General features: G+C 42.8%; 1 protein-coding gene across 3 annotated transcripts in view; it reads right to left on the reverse strand.

Moving 5' to 3' along the window:
• LOC117221706 (fibroblast growth factor 18) overlaps positions 1–21,779 on the reverse strand; it is a 207,484-nt gene that overhangs the window by 14,169 nt on the left and 171,536 nt on the right. For all 3 annotated transcript variants that reach the window (XM_033472875.2, XM_033472874.2, XM_033472876.2), the window contains exons 2-3: positions 17,661–17,706; positions 11,813–11,945 (exon numbers count right to left, since the gene is read on the reverse strand). In XM_033472875.2, coding sequence (XP_033328766.1) covers positions 11,813–11,945; positions 17,661–17,706 — 179 coding nt within the window. The remainder of the gene's footprint in view (positions 1–11,812; positions 11,946–17,660; positions 17,707–21,779) is intronic.

A 21,779-nucleotide genomic window follows, 5' to 3' on the forward strand; every position in this document is an offset into this window, starting at 1 on the left:
AAATAGGTATCGGAAGTATAGGAGTTTGGTAACGGGGGTAACTGGAACGAGCAAATAGCACGGACGTATCATCTTTTGAGTCGGTGCGGCGGTATTAGTTTCGGGTTGTTATCGCCGTGCTTTCTTCCGTTGCTACTTTCTCAGGTAAATACATCGTTGCCGCGCAATACTCGCGGAAAGCGGACGTCGCGAAACGGAAACAGGGGATTCCGAGGATAGTTCTGCCGCTTGTTTGTCATATTTGCGATACAAGTTTCTCGTTGATAGCGCTCATTACGTGTACGTACTAGTCCGTAGTCATTCGGTAGACGGCCATGAAATTACGATATTTTTAGACTCGCTTGTGATTTCTGTTTCGATAACTGCTAAAGTGGTGCTCGGAGTGATACCGTTTCGCGAAACTTTATCGAGATCGCGGGAATAGATGATACGAGCCGTTTATTTTCAAACTGGCCCGAGCACATTTATTTTAAAATGCAGACGTGTATATCTCAGGATTTTCTGTTTTAATACACATTTAAAAATATTGGTAACCGTTAACGTGGTAGTACAATCTAACAAGACACAAGCGAAATGAAATTATGTGTAACGTAGAAATGTAAATATTAAAATAGCTAGCTCGATGTGTTTTCGGAAAATGGACTTTAGGTCAACCTCGAACTAAACGGCTCATATAAATTAAGGTTAACAATGAGTCAACCAGTCGAAATTTATCCTCCAGAAAAGGACCGTCGAGAATTTCTCAATTAGAAAACTCGATGAAATTGAACCGGGCCCGATTCGGAGTTCGATATTCATTTTCTTCGTTCCGATCATAAATGTCGAGTGGATCGTTTTACCTAATTAATCGCGATTCTTCTTTAATTTCTCAAAAATTACCGATTAGAGTTAACTGCACTTTATTTGATTTATTCTTCTGTTGATACACAGTTATACCGAATATAATAACTTACACGGAGCCCTACATAATTGTCTATTTATTTAGCTCATCGATGTTCCAATTGGAAAACGCGCAAGCAAACAAATTATTTTGTTTCGATGTATTTCGATGAGAACATATGCGAGCGTCGTAATTGTGCTTGACCTGAACGAAAGCGGTTACATTTTCGAATGCGCATCGGCTAAAAAAGCAACTCGCGAAACTTATATTGTTAGTTATTGATTACCGATTGTCGCATCGACGCGCGTCGATGTGCACAAAATATATCGTCTCCGCTTGTGTAACGATTAATTCTCGCTCGGTCAGATAAGATTACCGGCGGTAAGTCGAACAAATTTGTCTTCGGACCGAAGGGTATACCATTACGATAGACATCCACGGAGAGGTGAATCCAATTAATTAAGGAAAGTACCGCAATTAATTGGCGCATTCTATAGACTATGGGTAGGTTTGTCAGAGAGCGAGAGAGAGAGAGAGAGAGAGAGAGAGAGAGCAGAGTCTCAGATTAAGTCCTCTCTGGTTTTTCTGCTTTTAGTCGTTCCTGAAGGCTGGTAGAAGAGTCTGCGAGAGGGAAAGAAATATAAGAGAAAAACGGAGAGAGAAAGAGAGAAGAGGAGAAAGAGAGAGAGAGAGAAAAGAGAGAGAGAGGGAGCAAGAGAGCGACGTAAGAGAGGGAGAAAGAGAGACTTTACGAGGCAGTTCGGGGACATTCTTGATTTCGATGTTGGGAAGGCACCCGACGAAAACCACTTGAATTTAACGAGGCTCCAGCAAATGGGCCACCCTGCAGACTTGCCTCCTTCCTTTTCTCTACGCATGACGCTTATACCCACGCTCGTGTGGCCCGCAAACCGAGGCAGAAAAACCCACGGATCGTGACATCGTGCCTTTTACCGTCGGCCGTCTATCAATTAACACGTCGACTGTCGAAATACAACCCCAAAAATTCCCGCAAAGTAATTCCATTAAAACGAACCTCGAACTAGAAGGTTCAAATTTATCATAGCGGATGGTATCCTCGACTCTTTCAATTAATCGTTTCTCTTGTAAATTCAACGTATTATTTTGACCGCTGCCACCAAAAGTACACAAAGTTCGGAACAATCGAGAAACGAACGAATGGATAAAATAGAGAAACTAACAACAACTCGGAATAATCGAGACTTCGACGGAGTGGTGCACGTTGCAATAACTTCTTCTTTTTATTTATCTCCGATAGATACTTCACAATTTGTCCAGCAAGAACATTGTAACAACCAGATCGCCGATCTGCCGGGCATGTTCGAAGAAAGAAAGCAAATTCATGGTTAAATAGGTGATTCAGTTAAAAAGAACGTTTAGCGATACGTTGTTGGAACAAGACAGTTTTTATTCATATTGCTGGCATAATCGGCCAATATGCAACAAGATGAAACAAGAAGGGTGGAAGGAACTCAATTTTTCGGCTGGGACCTCTCTGCCTTCTGTTCCCGGAGCCTCCCCCCGCCCCTCCCTGCTTTGGTTCCCTCTGGCTCGCTCTGGAACCCTCTGGTTCCCTCTGATCGAAGCCGCCACGAGATTAGAGGCTGCCAAATGAATTAAAAGCCAATTTTAATCAAAAGCGGGCACCGGCTTTTAGGCACGATTACCCCCGATAATAACTGGTAGGACGGACCCGCGCGCAAGTAGGAAAGAGCGAGACAGAGGGAAAGAAGAATGGATCCCATATATTACTTCTACGTGCTGCTCGCGATACAGGAACCAATTCGTTCGTTATAGGTTCGCAACTAATAGCTTTTTTCCCATAGGGAACCGACGCGATGATCGCCGGCCGGGTCGCTTCAAAGCGGTGTCAAAACATTTTTTCGTCGTCGCGTTGCAGAAGGAAGCGCGCGATGGAACGCGTCTCGCGTGAAAAATCGCGGCAAACGTTTCCAGCGAGCAGTCGCCGGATACGTATTCCCAAACGATGATCGCGAAATAGGGATACTTAAAAAATAAGGACATACATATATAATGAGAATATTCATCGTTCGCTTCAAGCCGTCGTCGAATGCAACTAGACAATACATTCGCATTTTACAAATCTGTCTTTGCAATTTCTATGACGTTTAACCCTTTATTAACGATTAGATATAAATTTGCATGCGACTTCAAAGATCCGTGGCACGTTGAATCGAACGCTTTCGCGAGTTACGCTTGATTATTTCGCAGTTTATAGAATAAAATCAGTAAAAGTTGATCGCATTTGAAATACGGTAAAATTGACAGACCCCTCGGAGCCACCATTCGAGCGCAAAGAGTTAATATTTTCGGAGCCCTTCTACCGTTATGTGCCAACCAATCGCCGAGCATTTTCTTCGGACATGGAAATATGGAGAAATTGGGTTACAGAAGGTCAAATCGAAGCAGAGGATCCGAGGTGGGAGTCAAGGGCCGTGGGCCGAGGACCGAGCGGAATTAGGTAACCCAGAGTCGATGGAATTGAGAGCCACTGGGGCGCCACAATTTCACGGCGCGCGGCGTCGGCAGTCGGCAGTCGGCAGTCGACAGTCGGCGTTATGAAAGCTATAATACGACGCGAAACCGAGCAGGCCGGCACCGACTGCGTAAGCGTAAACGTAATCGTAAGCAGGGGAACAAGGGTAAAAAAAAGAAGAGGCCCCCGGAGGAAGGAAAGACGCGCGTTTAGGTTAATAGCGATCCTGCCGTTAACACCTGAACCGGCCCTCGACGCAGAGGCGTCCGGCGTCGATGCACAAAATTGCAACGGTGCACAAATAGAGGAAATAGGGCCAGTTGTCCCAACTCGGATCAAACCTGCGACGGCTGACGCCATGATTTGCCGGGCTGACGCGATAATCACAGTTCTTAGGGACTAGAATAATTAAATCCCAAGGCGAACGAATACCGCGGCAGTCTCGACGTCTCTTTCTTCCTTTTTCGACGCTGTTCTCTCTCCCTCCGTCTCTCACACACACTCTCTCTCTCTCTCTCTCTCACTCTCTTTCTCTCTCTCTCTCACTCTCTTCCTCTCTCTCTCTCACTCTCTTTCTCTCTCTCTCACTCTCTCTCTCTCTCACTCTCTTTCTCTCTCTCTCTCACTCTCTTTCTCTCTCTCTCACTCTCTCTCTCTCACTCTCTTTCTCTCTCCCTTTCTGCTCCTTTCTCTCGGCTCTCGGTAGTCCTGTTTCTTCGTATCGAGCGGCGAGGTGTCGCATCATCGGCTATAGTGACTACACGAGACGTTTAAGAGGAACGAGACCCTTCGCGGGCCAATTAAGGCCGTTCCACGCGATAAAAATGTCACGAGGATCTTATGTAATTACGACTATTCACGGCGGCGACCGTTCCAGCTAGCTCGCTTAATTAGATAATGAAAAGTCGGTGACTAGCGCCGGACATCTATGAATTATCATCTCGCGTCTATTGATATGTTCTACCGGCCCAGTGCCTCCCCCAGATCCATTGTTTGACGGGACACGTTCGATAAAACGTTTCTGCCGCACGAAATTAAATATCACCGCCCCATTTTCTCGGAATTTTTGAACGGAACTTCCTGCGGAAGATGTTCTCTAGTGTAGAACACTGTGATTGAAGCTGGATGGGAGTCATATGAATACCAAAGTCGTCTTTTTAGTAAACCCCATAGATTCTCTATAGGGTTGAGGTCCAGGCTCTGCGCAAGCCAATCCAGAACAGAGAATTTTTTTAGTATTGAGCCAATTTTGTACACTTTTAGCAGCGCGCTTAGAGTCTCGGTTATGCATGAAAATTACATTTTCTTCTTAAAAAGGCATATTCTCAACATGATGATCTTGTAAAATATCCTTGTACATATACTGATTCATGATGCCATTAATTCGGTCCAGTGATCCAACATCAAATGCTGTTAGGCACCACCGAAACATTAGGGATCCGCCTCCGTGCTTTACCGTTTGCTTTACATGTCGTGGTTTAAGCCTTTCATTTTTACGAATCCAGCACTAAGACATACCATCTGAACAAATTCTGTTAATTTTGATCTCGTCTGACGAAATAATCCGTTCCTATTCAATAGTTGTCCTGTTTTGGTATTTTTTGGCAAATTCCAAACAAAGTTTAATATTCTTCTTCGATAACATTGGCTTCTCTTTTTTCTAAAATACTTCTAAACTCAGCTCCTTTGAGGGTTCTACGTACTCTCCAGTTGCTTATTTGTATATTCGTATTTTATTTGAATAATTTTGCAGCCATAGTGGCACTTGATGCTTCGACAGATGTGACAAACCGTATAATTCGGAACTTCCTGCGGAAGATGTTCTCTAGTGTACACGCACGCTTTCAGTGGAATTTACTATTTATCGAATACGATGTGCGATAAATCATTATAATATAATATAATATAATATAATATAATATAATATAATATAATATAATATAATATAATATAATATAATATAATATAATATAATATAATATAATATAATATAATATAATATATAATATAATATAATATAATATAATATAATATAATATAATATAATATATTATATAAAAACGATTAATCCAAAATGTCAAAGGTGCTTTCCCGAAAGTCGATTAGAAAATCTATTGTTGGTCGACAGCAGAAAATGAACACACTCTAACCGAAAGTTGCGCTTTATTCTTTCACAGCTCCGTCAATTTTCTGAATACAGTAAATTCTCTCCAATTGTCCCTCCGTTTGTAAACTAAAATAGACAATTTGGGAGGGGAGTTTTTATGGTTGTCGACAATCGGGTACTAAAAAAGAAAAAGGAGCGCGTGGCTCGAATAATCGCGTCTCCTTTTCCCAAATCGTCCATCTTTGTTTCCAAGTTGATCGTCGATCGGAGAAAATCTACTGCGCTTGGACAACAGTTGCAAGATGAACAAGATCCGCAAGAGCCGCGAAACTATGCGCGAAAACGAAATGAATTGCTCGCGATTGGTTAGGTTACAGAAGCCCGTCGATCCTGATACTATCGGAGGAAAGCGAGGTGCGTACCCGTTAATTAGCGATCCGGATCGCGAGACAGCGGATCGGCCCGAGAACGCCGGCATAAAACAGATTTATAAAGTCCAGGTGCCTAATTAGCGGCCGGCCCGCGAACAAACAGCATTTCCACGCGAGGCTAATTATCGCTCGAGCCTCGTCGACGCGGAGCGGGCTCGCGAGGAATCCACCGAGTCACCCGGTGACGCTTGGCCGCGGCCGCGGCCGCGACCACGGTTAGGATCCGAAGTTTCAAGGACGCTCTCACGGTGTCTGAAAGCCCCGTGCAGACGCGCACAGCTAAGTTTGTCCGTTTCGCGGACGGAGCTTGAGTAATCGAGGCATCGGAGGCGCACCGGCCAGGAGGAGAGGAGCTCGTTCCGGCGAGCGGAGTCGAGCCGCACGGCCGAAGCATCGCGAAGGTAGGAGACGCGTCAGGAGGAAAAGGTGGAAGTGGACCGGTGGAGGCAGACCGGCAGCAACAGGAGAGTCCGTGGAGGTGGAAAAAGGAGAAAGAGGCGGACGAAGGTGCACGAAGGTGATGGATCTCGGGGAGGTGCAGACGCGGCGCGATACCTGGCTCCTCTATTTGCACAAGCCTTCTTCCCTCCTTTCAGGCTCGGACCATCCTGTCCTCCCTTCCTTCGCCAGCGAGCCAGCGAGAGGAAGAGGAGCCGAGCCGAGCCGAGCCGCCTCGCACTCGCGCGATACCTGCTTCACGATACTAGCTGCTCGCACCTTCGACAATGAGGCTGCGAGAGCTCGAACCAAAGGGACACCATTGTTTCGAATAGAAAGAATGACCGTTCTATCTTTCCTCGGTGCCATTGTGAAGGATCATTTATCGGACTAAAACGCTACGTGGTACCACTAACGCTTAGCGCTCCGCGCGTTTCTCGAGTACTGCCTACCAGCAACTCCGGCACATTTTTAGAGCAAAGGCGCCTGAGATAAAGGAAGTCTTATTTTCAGCGGAGAAGATTACACGTCCTTGCGAATGCATTTGATTTTATTTATTTTATAAATATACATTTTCCTACTGTAAATAAAAGATAAATTTTAAATTTTGTAATTTACCATGGTGCGATATCTTTGGTAACAATCTCCCATGCGCATTCTGGGTTTCCTTGGACAAGTGTCACAGTATTCACTTTTCCAAATAGAGTTACCAGATATTTCTTTCAAGTTTAGAACATTCTCCGCGTAATTGTTGGTTTCTTTTATAATTTCATTTACCAATTCGTCCGTGAAAAATAATTTAAAATATTGTATCGACTGTTCAATGTTCGTAGGAACTTGTGGTCCAATGACCTGTGGCAATACACTAAAAGGTATTCTATCTGGAATATGTAATTCTTCCGTAACATCGCGCCTTTCATCCAAGTCTTGCAACGAATCTTCGCTTTCACTTTCAATAATTCTCATTCTTCGTCGCTTTGGTAGTATAATTTCGCTGCTACTACTCGAAGTGTCAGAATCACAACCAACATTGTCTTCCACAATGTCTTTTAACTCTTCAAAATCAAATACGTCTTCGGTATCGCTCGGCTCTAAATTCTCATCGTAATATTTATTTTTCTCCATGTTGCTAACCATAGAAAAGGTCAACAAATGGTTTAATCGTAGTGGTACAGATTTAGCACGTTTTAACCACAGATAACAATTGCTAACGCCGACGATAACGTATGCTAAAAACATTTGGCTCCGCAGCGGAGCCTTCGGAGTTACGGTATAAATGACAAATGTCTCCGTAGCGGAGCCTTCGGTGCGTTAAGGATTAACCTGATCCTATATTTACGTGCCATTTTTTTCGATTTTCTGCAAGGCGTACTTTGTCCCTTCGGTAAATTGGCGATATTGAAAGAAACAGTGATACTTCTGAATGGGACAGTACAATAAACGAGAATAATATTAGAGCATGGTTTCGCAAATTATTGCGTATTAAATAGCAAAGATATGTTAAATTATTATTCATCCTGATCCAGAAAACAGTGTTGGTAAGAACGGGTTCAGTTTTAATGCGAAGATCTATGGGTCCCTGTGATTTTATCTACAATAGAAGAAACGAGATATCCGAAGCGTATGCTGAGTGTAATTTATTCCGAGGCTCGAACCTCAACCGGAGTCTGACACAATCTCGCAAGGGTCAAGGGGTTAACCAATTAGTCCCGTTTATTCAATCTCCGCGCAGTTTATCGCGACTGCTTTGACACCACTGGTAGCGGTCGTGGATAATTTGTCATTGTGTATTAGCCTTCCACGCGGAACGACAAACGACTGTCAGAGCATTGAGCGCGTTTCTCCGTCTCTTTCCATTCGCTCGATACTTCCAACGATACCCGGAAAACGGGAACCATTGCTGAAGTAACGGGACTATATTTAGTTAGCTTTCCTACGATTTTTACTGCAACTGGTATCGTTAATATTATTAGCAGCATTAATAATAGCATTAATATTATTAGTAAATGGACGTTTGATTATTTAAGAAATGAATCAGTTTCATTGCGTTTGACCTTTAGAAAGTCGACATTTTGATTTCATTAATTTTGACGCTCGTTCGTGTTTTTTTGACAATCCGTTACGTACGTAGATTTTCTTTACGGTTTACATTTTACAGTGCCGAAGTGTTTAAGGACTGTTTCCAGCAATAATAAATAAATCGACTGGATAATTGGTGACGAATGAATCTTTCGAATCTCGATGTCAGTGATTCGGACGGGTCATCACAAAATATGCAGTTACAAAATTGAGCGTACACCTTTTAAGACGCGATAACGTTTTTAAAACTGGTCTAAGTGACTCGAATTTTTTTTTTAGATGATAGCGAGACTAATCAATCAGACGATAACCAAAATGCTATTTTTAAATTTTGCTGTTACTTGAAATGACAGAAAAAGATAAAACTATTTTCTTAACGTTTTTTATCCGAGCCAATAACGAAAATTTAAAAAATGCCTCTCGTAGATCTCGGTAACTAATATGCATGCTGAAAATTGTATAGAAATCGACAATTTAAAGATGACAAAAATCGCAGTTTTATCGCGATTTTGACCAGAAACTAGACGAAATCCGCAGTTTTTCAAAATCTTTCAATGTCTGTACCTTGACTCTGGATTTGATGGAAAAAAACAAATAAGCAATACCGCGTATCCAGTTAAATAATGATATATATTTTATCCGAAGCATGTACACGTGCTATATAGTGTCCTTTTAAATCCGTTTATATAACTGCTGCTGTTTATTGTATAATTGCTTGTTTGCTTTTTTCCATCAGGATTAATTAACAATTTCGAGCTCTACGAAAGGCATTTTTTAAATTTTTGTTATATACTCGGATAAAGTTTCTTTTACTTTTTATTTTTCGTCGTCCTAAGTAATAGGAAAATTTAAAAAACAAGGCATTTTAGTCATCGTCTCGTTCCTCAATCATCTAACAAAAATTCAAATCACTTGATCCAGTTTGAAAAAAGTTACTGCGTCTTAAATGGTGTACCCTCAGTTTTGTGAGTAACTGTACATACATAAGTACGTGTTCTGGTGGTAATAGGGTGAACGCGACACATACTTAGGTATCTAGGAGAACGACCGTGAACTCCGAAGGCGACGCGGCGCGACGCCGTGCTGATAAATAAGCGGCGAAAACGAGCGCGGGTTCGTTTCGGCAGAGCCAAACGCGAGATAAGTCGGATAAGCATTGTCTAGTCGAAAACAATCGCAACGAAACGAGGCAGCGGGACGCTGTAATTCATCCAGGCCACTCGATGACCGGTTTCTTTTACTCCTTCGGTTCGTTCCACCCCCGTGGTACGCGCACGTAACCCGGGTCCGCGGAAATAGAGCTTGGTTATTAGTTCGTAAAGATAAAACTCGGTCTCGGAACCTCTCGGAAGGAAAGCGAACGAGATAAGGCCCTGACCCTAGGTCGATCGATAAGGATCGCTATAAATTCGGATCTTTAGTGCCGTAGACCGAGACGTTTATTTCTTCGAGGAGTTCGCCACTCTTTTGTTCGGAATCCTTATTAGTCGACGAAACTATCGATTCGAGGAGATAACGTCACGGCCGCGGCTGTGTCGGCCGTGTCGGCCGTCGGCCGGCTACCCGATCCGATTCAATTAACCGATCGACTCGTCCTGTACGTACATACATACATATGTAGAACGAAAACCCACACGATGCAGCTCTACCTATTCGGATTCGGAAGCTGCCTTCTGCCTCTGGTCTGTCGCTCTCTTTTGCACCGGTGTCGCGTGTCGACGCCGACCTTATTCTCAAACGAGACACCAAAGCTATTCATAATTCGTATGCCAACGCGCGCATACATGCAGGGTGTCCCAAAAATGTCTCGCAATTCGAAAGTAGCGGGTTCCTCGGGTCGTTTGAAGCAACTTCTTCCTTTGCAAAAATTTTCTCCGAGGCACCGTTAACGAGTTATTAACGAAAAACAGTGACCAATGAGAGGCGAGATCAGTTGGCGCGAGGCGGCCGAGACAACGGCGCCAGCGGTCGAGCGGTCGAATCCCAGCTCAGTTGGCGCGAGGCGGCCGAGACAACGGCGCCAGCGGTCGAGCGGTCGAATCCCAGCTCAGTTGGCGCGAGGCGACCGAGCCAATGAGCGGAACTGGGCTTCGCGCGCTCATTGGCTCGGCCGCCAAACGCTAGGCGAGCTCGCCTCTCATTGGTCAGTGTTTTTCGTTAATAATTCGTAAACGAAGCCACGGGTTGCATTTTCGCTAAGGAAAAAGTTACTTCAAACGATCCCAGGTACTTCTCATTTCCGGTTTGCGAGACATTTTTGGAACACCCTGATCCCTAATGTTTCGGTGGTGCCTAACTGCATTTGATGTTGGATCACTTGCACCGAATTAATGGCATCATGAATCATTATATGTACAAGGATATTTTACAAGATCATCTCATAGAGGGCGTTTGTAAATATACCTTTTGAAGAAGAAAATGTAATTTTCATGCATGACCGAGACTCTAAGCACACTGCTAAAAGTGTACAAAATTGGTTCAATACTAAAAAATTCTCTGTTCTGGATTGGCCTGCGCAAAGCCCGGATCTCAACCCTACAGAAAATCTATGGGATTTACTAAAAAGACGTCTGGGATTCATATGACTCCCAACCAACTTCGATCACAGATATGTATAATAGAATTCAAGAACAGTGGGAACAAATATCTCCGGATTATTGCAGAAAATTAGTAGAAAGTATGCCAAAACGAATTAGTACAGTTTCGCAAGCAAAAGGGTTGTGGACGAAATATAAAAAATAAAGAATATGTTAAATATTGTCAAGTATTGGACGTGATGCAAAACCGATTCAATTTATTGTTGTTGTCATTCCTAAACAACATTAATTATTGCAAAAATTTCTTACGTTGCTCCTAACTGCGATGAAAATAACTGTAATGTTTATTTTTCGTTATTCTGGTATATTCCTAGCAATAAATAATGATTTACACAAAATTTGTGGTTGTTGGTTCAGTTATGCTCCTCACTGTATTTCAAACGCTCCGAAATTTGTCATAACTTCGAATATAGGACATGCGCGTGTTTTCCGATTATTTATATTCTCTTTTATGGAATAAAATAATTATTTATAATTCGAGGATAAATCTTTTATAGAAAGAAAAGAGAAATTGTACATGGCCGTAGCCAACAATAATAATCCTTCCACAGTAATGTTTTGCGAGCCGTCGTAAATACCTAATGCAACCAATCGATTAGCTCTAATTTAAGTTAGTATAACATAAGTTAAGGGGAACGAATAGTAGCAAGTACGCAAGTAAACGGGCAAAGTGAAGAAAGAGGTAATCGAAATGGCTGGCATTTCGAAAATCGCGGTAAATTTCTTTGTTAAAGCGACGCGATTAATTACTGCGTTACTTACGGTAGGGTGCATTGTGATCATCGCGTCCAATCGCTTTGATCGAGCGGCCCATTACGGTAACATTGCCGCTGCTGCAAGTTGAGTATAGACTCACGGAGCGCACCATTGCCGGCACCGCCCCGCACATCACCACCTGCAAATTGTAAAGAATTTCGCATTGTACAAAATGATTGCCAACATCGCAGACATCCGCGAAGACGCCGCCGCGTCTTGTAACGTTTGACAAGAAAAATTTCGAACCGAACACTTCTTGAATTAACCGATCGAACATTCGAACAACTTGCGTCGTATACCTGCGAAAATGATGAACTAATGAGATCAGCTGTCGGTAGCGATTCAAACGCTGTGTTTACCAATTTGTATAATAATGTGCGGGAAATCAAGAAATAGAGGTAATCGTGTCGGGCGAAGAGTAATGAACACGCAAATTTTCATCTCGCGAAAAGAAACATTTCGTTTAGTGCAGAAAGTTTGGTCAGTTTTGTATAATAATCTATGGAAAATCAAAAAATAGAGATAATCGTGTTGGGCTAAAAATAATGAACACGCAAATTTTCATCTCGCGAAAAGAAACGTTTCGTTTAGTGTAAAAAGTTTGGTCAGTTTTGTATAATAATATGCGGAAAATCAAGAAATATAGATAATCGTGTCTACTAAAAATAATAAACAGGCAAATTTTCTTCTCGCGAAAAGAAACGTTTCGTTTAGTGTAAAAGGTTTGGTCAGCTTTGTATAATAATCTGTGGAAAATCAAGAATTAGAGATAATCGTGTCGGGCCAAAAATAATCAACACGCAAATTTTCATCTCGCGAAAAGAAACGTTTTGTTTAGTGTAAAAAGTTTGGTCAGCTTTGTATAATAATCTGTGGAAAATCAAGAATTAGAGATAATCGTATCTGCCAAAAATAATGAACACGCAAATTTTCTTCTCGCGAAAAGAAACATTTCGTTTAGTGCAGAAAGTTTGATCACCTTTGTATAATAATCTACGTAAAATCAAAAACTAGAGATAATCGTATCTGCCAAAAATAATGAACACGCAAATTTTCTTCTCGCGAAAAGAAACGTTTCATGTAGTGCACAAATTTTGCTCAGATTTGTATAATAATCTGCGGAAAATCAAAAAATAAAGGTAATCGCGTCTGCCAAAAATAACGAACACGCAAATTTTCATCTCGCGAAAAGAAACGTTTCGTTTAGTGCAAAAAGTTTGGTCAGCTCTGCGGCGTCGATGCAACGATTCGTAACGACAGAAGCCTGGGTTGAAGATTCGTGGTCCAGCGATTTCTGTCGAGCCTTTCGTTAACTCGCGTCGTCACGAAGGGAGACCGCCGATTCTTAAAATCGTTGGAAGGACGCGAGAGCAAATAAGAACACGCGGAACGTGTTTTCGGTGTGACGGCGGACGGCCGACGACCGACGACCGTCGACCGAGCACCGAAAGCGAAATCGTTAAGGGCGTCACGGTTCCTTCACGACTCCAAACAAGAAGATTTTTACGGACGACTCGCATATCACGGCATCGAATGATCCGTCCGGTCGTTCGCGTTCCTTGTGCGGCTTTCCTGCGATTTCGTCCGCAGAAGAGAAAATGTCGAAGAGGGGGACAGAGGCACGTCGTTATAGCGGAAACTACAAAGGATGTATAGCGATGCTGAAATTTGTTAACGAGCGAACACGAGCTGTCCATTAATGGCTGTAGAATTTGCCGTTGTTTTATTTCAGAGCGTCGCGTCGCGGTCGTGGCGACGGCGACGGCGACATTACGATGCGATGGCAAGACGTCGGGCGATCTTTGATTCCGCCGAATCTAATGTCACCGGGTGCCTCGGAAATAACGTTTATCTGGACTTCGTTGTTCCAGGAATTCAGAAATACAGTAAATTTTCCTCAATTGACGCTCAGATTGTACGCAAAAATGGACAATTCGGGAAGAGTCGACACGATTATTCGAGCCTCGCGATTCATTCTTATAGTTGTCGACAATCGTTAACTATAAAAACGAGTCGCAAGACTCTCGAATAATTGTACAGTAATGTCTCTCTAATTGACGCTCGGATTGTCCACAGAAATGGGGACAATTTGGGAAGAGGAGATACGATTATTCGAGCCTTGCGGTTTGTATTTTATTTTATAGTTACGAATTGTATAGTTGTTGATAATTGGCGATTGTAAAAAAACGAGGCGCAATGCTCGAATAATCGTATCTCCTCTTCCCAAATTGTCCCCATTTCTGTAGATACAGTAATGTCTCCCTTACTGACGCTCAGATTGTCCACTAAATGCCTTGCGGCTCGTTTTTATAATTGTGGACAATTTATAACTATAAAAATAAACCGCAATGCTCGAATAATCGTATCTCCTCTTCCCAAATTGTCCCCATTTCTGTAGATACAGTAATGTCTCCCTTACTGACGCTCATTTTGTCCACTAAATGCCTTGCGGCTCGTTTTTATAATTGTGGACAATTTATAACTATAAAAATAAACCGCAATGCTCGAATAATCGTATCTCCTCTTCCCAAATTGTCCATTTTTGTGCGCAATCTGGGCGTCAATTAGAGAGACATTACTGTAATCTGAGCGTCAGTTAGGGAGACATTACTGTATCTCCTGTTCCAAAATTGTCCGCTTTTGTGTAGAATCTGAGCGTCAATTAGAGAGAATTTACTGTACAAATATCTATAAAATTTGGTAAATTTCTGTAATTCGGATAATTTTCTGTTTCAAATAAAAAACGGTGAAACTTGTCCGAGTATCCAACACATTGTAGAAAATATGTCAGTATAACAATTTTTGAAGTCGCGTATCTGCCAGAAAATTAGCCTAAGCAATCTTAATAGATCTGTTTATTAAGGCGACAAACGTGGAAACTTGAAAATGCCGATACTCGAAAACTAGAGAATTTGTTGCACGTGTGAGAATATGCGATTATTTGAAAATCTAGATTAAATTTCAGATTACTCGGGCGGGGATTACTTATTTGATATCGTTATCGGTTAAAGATGTCGGTCGAAGGAAAAAAACGGGATCTTTTAATGAAAACCCCGTGTTCTCTCTCTTCTCTTCTGTTCCCGATAGAAAAGAACCGTCGCCATTGTATTTTTCTACGTCGAGGTATTTCATTCATAAGCTCTGTTGAGCAAATGTTTATCGAGTAATTGAGCAAAACAAAGTGAAACAAGGTTAAGCGGCGAAGATGCGGCGGAAACGGTTATCGCGTTGATAAGATTTGCAAGAAATATAAAAGCCTCGCGGCGGCAGATATATGTATGTCTATAAATCAATGATTTTTTAAATATTCGGTTTAGATGCCACGCATTTCCTGCGCGATTATACTTAGCTGCGAAGTGTGAAGTAACTCGGCATCTCGCATTATCGACTTGCGCGTGGCGCGTACGTATGAAATGAAATTTCCATATGAATAAGCATCGGTAGATATTGTAAATTCACATAGGATTGTAACAAAGCCGAGGTTAAATTGCTTCGCGCCGCAGAAACGTTAAATAACAAATCCGGCGACAAACCAGAAATAGCAATCGTTCTTTATCAATTACCAGGGCCATTTCGTTCGTATTACCTAATACCAATTTTCCTACTTAGCTTCGAAATGGAAATCTTGAAAACCGATTCACTTTTTACAGATTTTTTAAGCTTTCTCCGGTACCCGTTTCGACTTATCTAAGAAACTGTATCCTACAATCGATCCAAAACCTATCCGACTGGAACGTTATTTATTTATCGTTTCCATCCAGAATCGATTCGTGCCGGTGTTTTCCGCAGGTTCGACTTAGAAATCGAAGCTTTCGAACTGATGATGCTGCAATTTCTCTTGCAACCTGATCGCACAGACACGGACGGTTACGAACCCGGTACTTTCTTGGGTGTTACTGCGGTCGAGGCGTGTTTTTCATCAACTTTTTGTAGGCGGTCGCACGCGACGGAATATTACACGGTCGCTTTGTGCTCGGCTGCCGTAATAAAGAGCAAGAATTGCAATTAGTACAGTAAGAGACGGATCATTGAGCAATATCGTAGACCGCGAGAAAACAAGGAAGCAAAGGGCTCGGGACCGACAAAGGGCTGGCAAGAGAGCTACGTTCTAACGCGTAGGAGTGAAGACACTGGTCGTTAATCTGTGACAGGTAAGGTGCCCGGCGATTTAACCGTCGCGTCGCGTCGATTTACCAAGACCTGGATGAACTTTCGGCACGCCATCCTACCCTAGCCTAAACGCGAACCCGGCCGCGGCGGCCGTGTACCGGGTATCTCCGATCTGACCTAGTCACCGTTCAGTCTACAAAGCTCTGGCACGTATCTTATATCGCTTACGTATCTGTCGGAACAAGTAAAGCATGCAAGTTTACGAATCGCGCACGAACGCGGCCAAAGCCCTCGTTCAAATTTTACACGGCTCGTTAAAGGTAACGTAACCGGGTCACGCTGGTGTACTCCCGAAAATTATGGATACAGTGCGAAAACACTCTGGCCGGCTCGAATCGTTTTTTCGGTTGAACCGCGGGTCACTGGGACGAGAAAGATAGCGCATACTGCCGTGCGATACAGCGCATTCGGCTGCGAGCATAAATCTTTGATGGTTCAACGGGATATAGGGAACACTCGACGCGTCGCGATCGAACAAATAAATTCGATTCCGTTTTATTGAACTTGCTTCGAAGCTTCGAGCTTATCTACAGGGTGACCCAAAAATGTCTCGCAATCCGAAAGTGGCGGGTTCCTCAGGTCATTTAAAGCAACTTTTTCCTTTACAAAAATGTTCTCCGAGGCACCGTTAACGAGTTATTAACGAAAAACAGTGACCAATGAGAGGCGAGATCAGCTGACGCGAGGCGACCGAGTCAACGGCGCCAGCGGTCGAGGCGGTCGAATCCCAGCTCAGCTGACGCGCGCCGGCCGAGTCAACGACGCCAGCGGTCGAGGCGGTCGAATTCCAGCTCAGCTGGCGCGAGGCGGCCGAGTCAATGAGCGGAACTGGGCTTCGTGCGCTGGTTGGCTGGGCCGCCTCGCGTCAGCCGTACTCGATTCTTATTGGTCACTGTTTTTCGTTTATAACTCGTTAACGGTGCCTCGGAGAACATTTTTGTAAAGGAAGAAGTTGCTTCAAATGATCCGAAGAACCCGCCATTTCCGGATTGCGAGACATTTTCGGGACACATATACAGCTTCTATGCTTGTCTTGAAACGATGTGTTTCCGATCGGCTGACACAAAATCCTTATATGTTCTATGCAGAATCAGTTACACGTTTGTCTTCAGGTTCCTCTATTTCAGACAGAAATGGCAGCATTTTTGTAATAAATTGAATGTTTCGTGAATTTTTTACGATGAATCGACTACTGTTTCGAGCAACAATTCCGCATTGTCATGTGCAATTTTGAGAAAAGGTAAAAGTAGTATTGTACACAAATATTCTCGTTCTAACCATATATTTTATGAAAAAGCGAAAGTATCAATTTTTTTTTAGTAACGCATCGTTTACCAACGTATTACCGAGTCACGTAACAAATCCTTTTCATTTTACAACAAATTGTCCGGTACTATTAACCGATAATCTCAAGAAATCGACGATTCAGAGGCAATGATTTTTTAACGAATTTCTCGATAATTTCTCAACGATTTTTCCATCGAATGGCAGAAATCATTTTCAGGAAAGCCAACGTGAATAATTTCGACGTCTGTTGTTATTTAAAAGAAAATGTTTACCGGTGGCAGTCGTTAGAAAATCAATTAACATGGCCAGGAAAACGTGTGTAGACCATCGGTAATCTTCGAACCGGTAAATCGTAAAGTGTTATGTTCGTGAGTTCGAGGTGTAGGAATATACGTACCATCAGGAGGCACAAAATCTTCGCTAAAACGGCAAACTGTGGTAACCTGGAACAAACGAGAACAAACGTGTTAAATGCTCGTTCCCTCGATTCGAAGAACGCGTTCTAAATCTACGGGGACATGGACGCGTGCGTGCGTGCGTGCGCGCGCGCGCGTGCAAGCGAGCGCCTACGTATGTGTCTCGGACATTCTCTATCTTCGGACCGGTATTTGCCATTTGCTATTGCACCTGCGAGATTTCAATTTGTGGCACGCAAGCTAATCGCTCGCGATCTCCGTATGATTTATAGCATTCAAATAAGTTTCGCACGATTACAAACCGTAGCCGAATAAAACGAAGGTTACTATTAGCAGCGGTGCAAATTGAAAGCACGGGACGCGGTGCGGCGCGGCGCGGCGGATCGCTTCTGACAGATAAGGAGGAGATATACGAGATAATTAGCGGCGGAAACAAATTATACCGGACAAATTGTATCTTGTAGCTAGTTCACGATTCTATCTTCATTCGCATCCGATAATAATATTGCTACGAGTGACGGACCGCCAGACTATCGCTCCGGCCGATCTTTTTCCTCGGGACTTTGAAAATATTCGAATTTCATTAACGCCGCGTCGCGTAGAGTCGCGTCGCGCTTGTCGTTCTGTTACTTGATTTATGGAAATCATCTGTTAGAAACGCTTCAATTCGGTTCAATTACGTTTCGAATTTTCAAGCAATTATTCGAATGATAGCTATCGAAAATGTTGTCCAGCTTTTAAAGTCGTCGGTTGATTTTAAAAGCATTTAAAACTTGGACTGGAGCAAACGTTTTCACAGTGAGAGAGACAAGAAAGCTCCAGCAATTAAGCTGGAGCATTTTATGCGAATCAATTGTAGACTTGATTCATAGAAATCATCTGTTAGAAACGCTTCAATTCGGTTCAATTACGTTTCAACTTTTCAAGCAATCAAATAGCTATCGAAAATGTTGTCCAGCTTTTAAAGTCGTCGGTTGATTTTAAAAGCATTTAAAACTTAGACTGGAGGAAACGTTTTCACAGTGAGAGGTATAAGAAAGCTCCATCAATTAAGCTAGAACATTTTATACGAATCAATTATAGATGTCGTAGATTTTTCTCAACTCGTTTGCGCTATAACAACGAGTCAGGATCACGACGAAGATTTCATACACGATTTACCTAATACGTTTTCCAATCTCTTCTAAATCGAAACAGATTCATCATCTTCCGGTATCATAACATTGGAACGAAAGTTGTCGAAGACATAGAATAACACAAAAATGGTCTCGTTGTATCAGGCGAATGATCAAGGATAAAGAAATGCTAATTAACGTGGTACAAGCGACGGACAAATTAATGTTTCGAGACGTGAATGAGAGCGGGTGCTTCAAGTATGTTGTTCAGCTGTCGTTAATATTTCTTGACGTAAAAACGTCCGTTCTATCGCGTCGCATCAAACATTGTTCATAAAACTCTGCATTGATTAAACCCTATCGACATGCACGCAAATAAATCCTTCAACAACCGAATCCACGATTTCGACCATCGCAAGTACAGTAATGTCTCCCGAACTGACGCCGAGATTGTCCACAAAAAATGGACAATTTGGAAAGAGGAGACACGATTATTCGAGCCTCGCAGCTCGTTCTTATAGTTGTTGACAATTCGAAACTATAAAAATGAACCGCAAGGATCGAATAATCGTATCTTTTCTCTTTCTAAATTGTCCATTTTTGTGGACAATCTGAGCGCCGATTAGAGAAACATTACTGTATTTTCTGTCGCGGATAGCGGGAGCCCGGAGACGTCAGAGCATTATGGATTAAAACATCGAATCAAGGTTGTTGTTGCTTGCTACCAATGTCGGAGGTTTACGCTCCGACGCGGCGCGGAGGAAATCGAGAAACGCAGAAATTAAGAGTAACGCCGTGGAGCGCCGCGGGTTGTAAATAATAAGCCAGCTGTGTGGGAGCCGTGTGCGGTTCGCCACCGCAACGACTTGCGTAATGCGAATGCATCTCGTATTACAGAGCACAGGTGAACACAGCAGTGCTCGGCGTCGAGCTGCAACGAGCTGCAACGAGGTGCACCGTACCACGCCATGCCACACTGCCACACTGCCACGGCACACCGGGCCGCGCCGTGCCGCGCCGAGGTACCAATGACGTCGGAAGCGTTCATTACACGTTCGGTTTAATTCGACTGGGTTATTGGCTCGTTGGTGGAGCAGCGGGGTGGACCAAACGTACCTTTCTTTCGCACCATCCCGCCTACCTCGTTCGAGTCCACCTCGATGCGCTGCAAAGGAATTCCGTTGGCACGCCGACCCTCTTAAAACGCTTACTTTAGATTGGCCGCGTCAACTTTATCGACGGAATCTTTATAGGAAACCATACCAATCTCCAACGTAAGAAACTTAATAATGATAAGCTATCTTTTCTTTTTACATAGAGTAATCGTTTACTCCGCGAAGGAAACTTTTCGTTGCTTCCGATTTTTGTTAGATAGCGTTTGAAAATTAGAATTTGCGCAGAGATTCTTGGTCTGGGATTAATGTCATTCCATTCGATCTGATCTTTTCCTGAGGAAGCCTATCTTTTCTTTTTGCATAGAGTAATCGGTTACTCCGCGAAGGAAATTTTTCGTTGCTTCTGATTTTTGTTAGATCGCGTTTGAAAATTAGAATTTGCGCAGAGATTCCCGGTCTAGGAGTATAATGTCGTTCGATCCGATCATCTGATTTTTTCCTGAGGAAGCCTATCTTTTCTTTTTGCATAGAGTAATCGATTACTCCGCGAAGGAAACTTATCGTTGCTTCCGATTTTTGTTAGACAGCGTTTGAAAATTAGAATTTGCGCAGAGATTCCCGGTCTAGGAGTATAATGTCGTTCGATCCGATCATCTGATATTTCCTGAGGAAGTCTATCTTTTCTTTTTACATAGGGTAATCGTTTGCTCCGCGAAAGAAACATTTCGTTGCTTCCGATTTTTGTTAGATCGCGTTCGAAAATTAGAATTTGCGCAGAGATTCCTGGTCTGGGATTAATGTCATTCCATTCGATCTGATCTTTTCCTGAGGAAACCTATCTCTTCTTTTTACATAGAGTAATCGTTTACTCCGCGAAAGAAACTTTTCGTTGCTTCCGATTTTTGTTAGATCACGTTCGAAAATTAGAATTTGCGCAGAGATTCCCGGTCTAGGAGTAACATCGTTCGATCCGATTATCTGATTTTTTCTGTGGAAGCCTCTTTTTAATCGTTTCTTAATTCGCCACATTCGGCGGATCATTTTTCAGTATAGAGTTTTGGTAAATGCATGTAAAAAGTTTCATTGTAAAGGGGACAATTCGAACCGGAGCGGAATGAATACTACATGCAGCATCTATTATAAAGCTTTGCGAAGCTCTTAGTTGAAATTAAACGAACGGTCTGTGCGCCCTAATTCCCCGGGTGTGTCGGTTCCATTAAATAAGATTCTCGTTCGCCAATAATAGCGAGGATCGTGTGCTTTTTGGACGAGCATGAGCACGAGCACGAGCACGAGCGGCGCGGATCAAGTAGTACACGTGCATCGCGGCACAGAAAATGCAGTCGACTCGAGTTTCGTGGTTTAATTGCATTGGTACGGTCGGCACGGAAGCTTCAAATGGATACTTGACCGACTATGAAGTGGCCGACATTTGCACGCGAATGTTTCGCGAGAATGAACTTGCGAAGAAGCGGCAGCAACATGTTGCAATCAACGACTTTAAGGTGTCAAAGTCGATCCGATTATAATTATTATCAATCGATTTGACACATTTATGCGACGGTAATGAGGTGGTAAGATAGTCAATTCTCATCGAAACTATCCAGCGAAGAAATGGATATCCATTTGACTAATTGTTTTTCCTCGTAATTGGCGCAGAAAGATTACATTTTCCGCACCGATTGCTACAGAAAATATTATATTCGATGCTTCGGCGCTATTATTCAACGCTAACGGGTTTATTAACAGTATTGTCACGGTGATACGCGCGTTCCATTTATACGTCTCATCCTCTACAATTTCGTACTTTGTATTTAAATAATTGATGAATCCATACGTATCGGAATAATCGATGAACCCGCACCGCAAT

This window comes from Megalopta genalis, chromosome 7 (assembly GCF_051020955.1).
Source record: "Megalopta genalis isolate 19385.01 chromosome 7, iyMegGena1_principal, whole genome shotgun sequence".
Classification (NCBI taxonomy): Eukaryota; Metazoa; Arthropoda; class Insecta; order Hymenoptera; family Halictidae; genus Megalopta; species Megalopta genalis.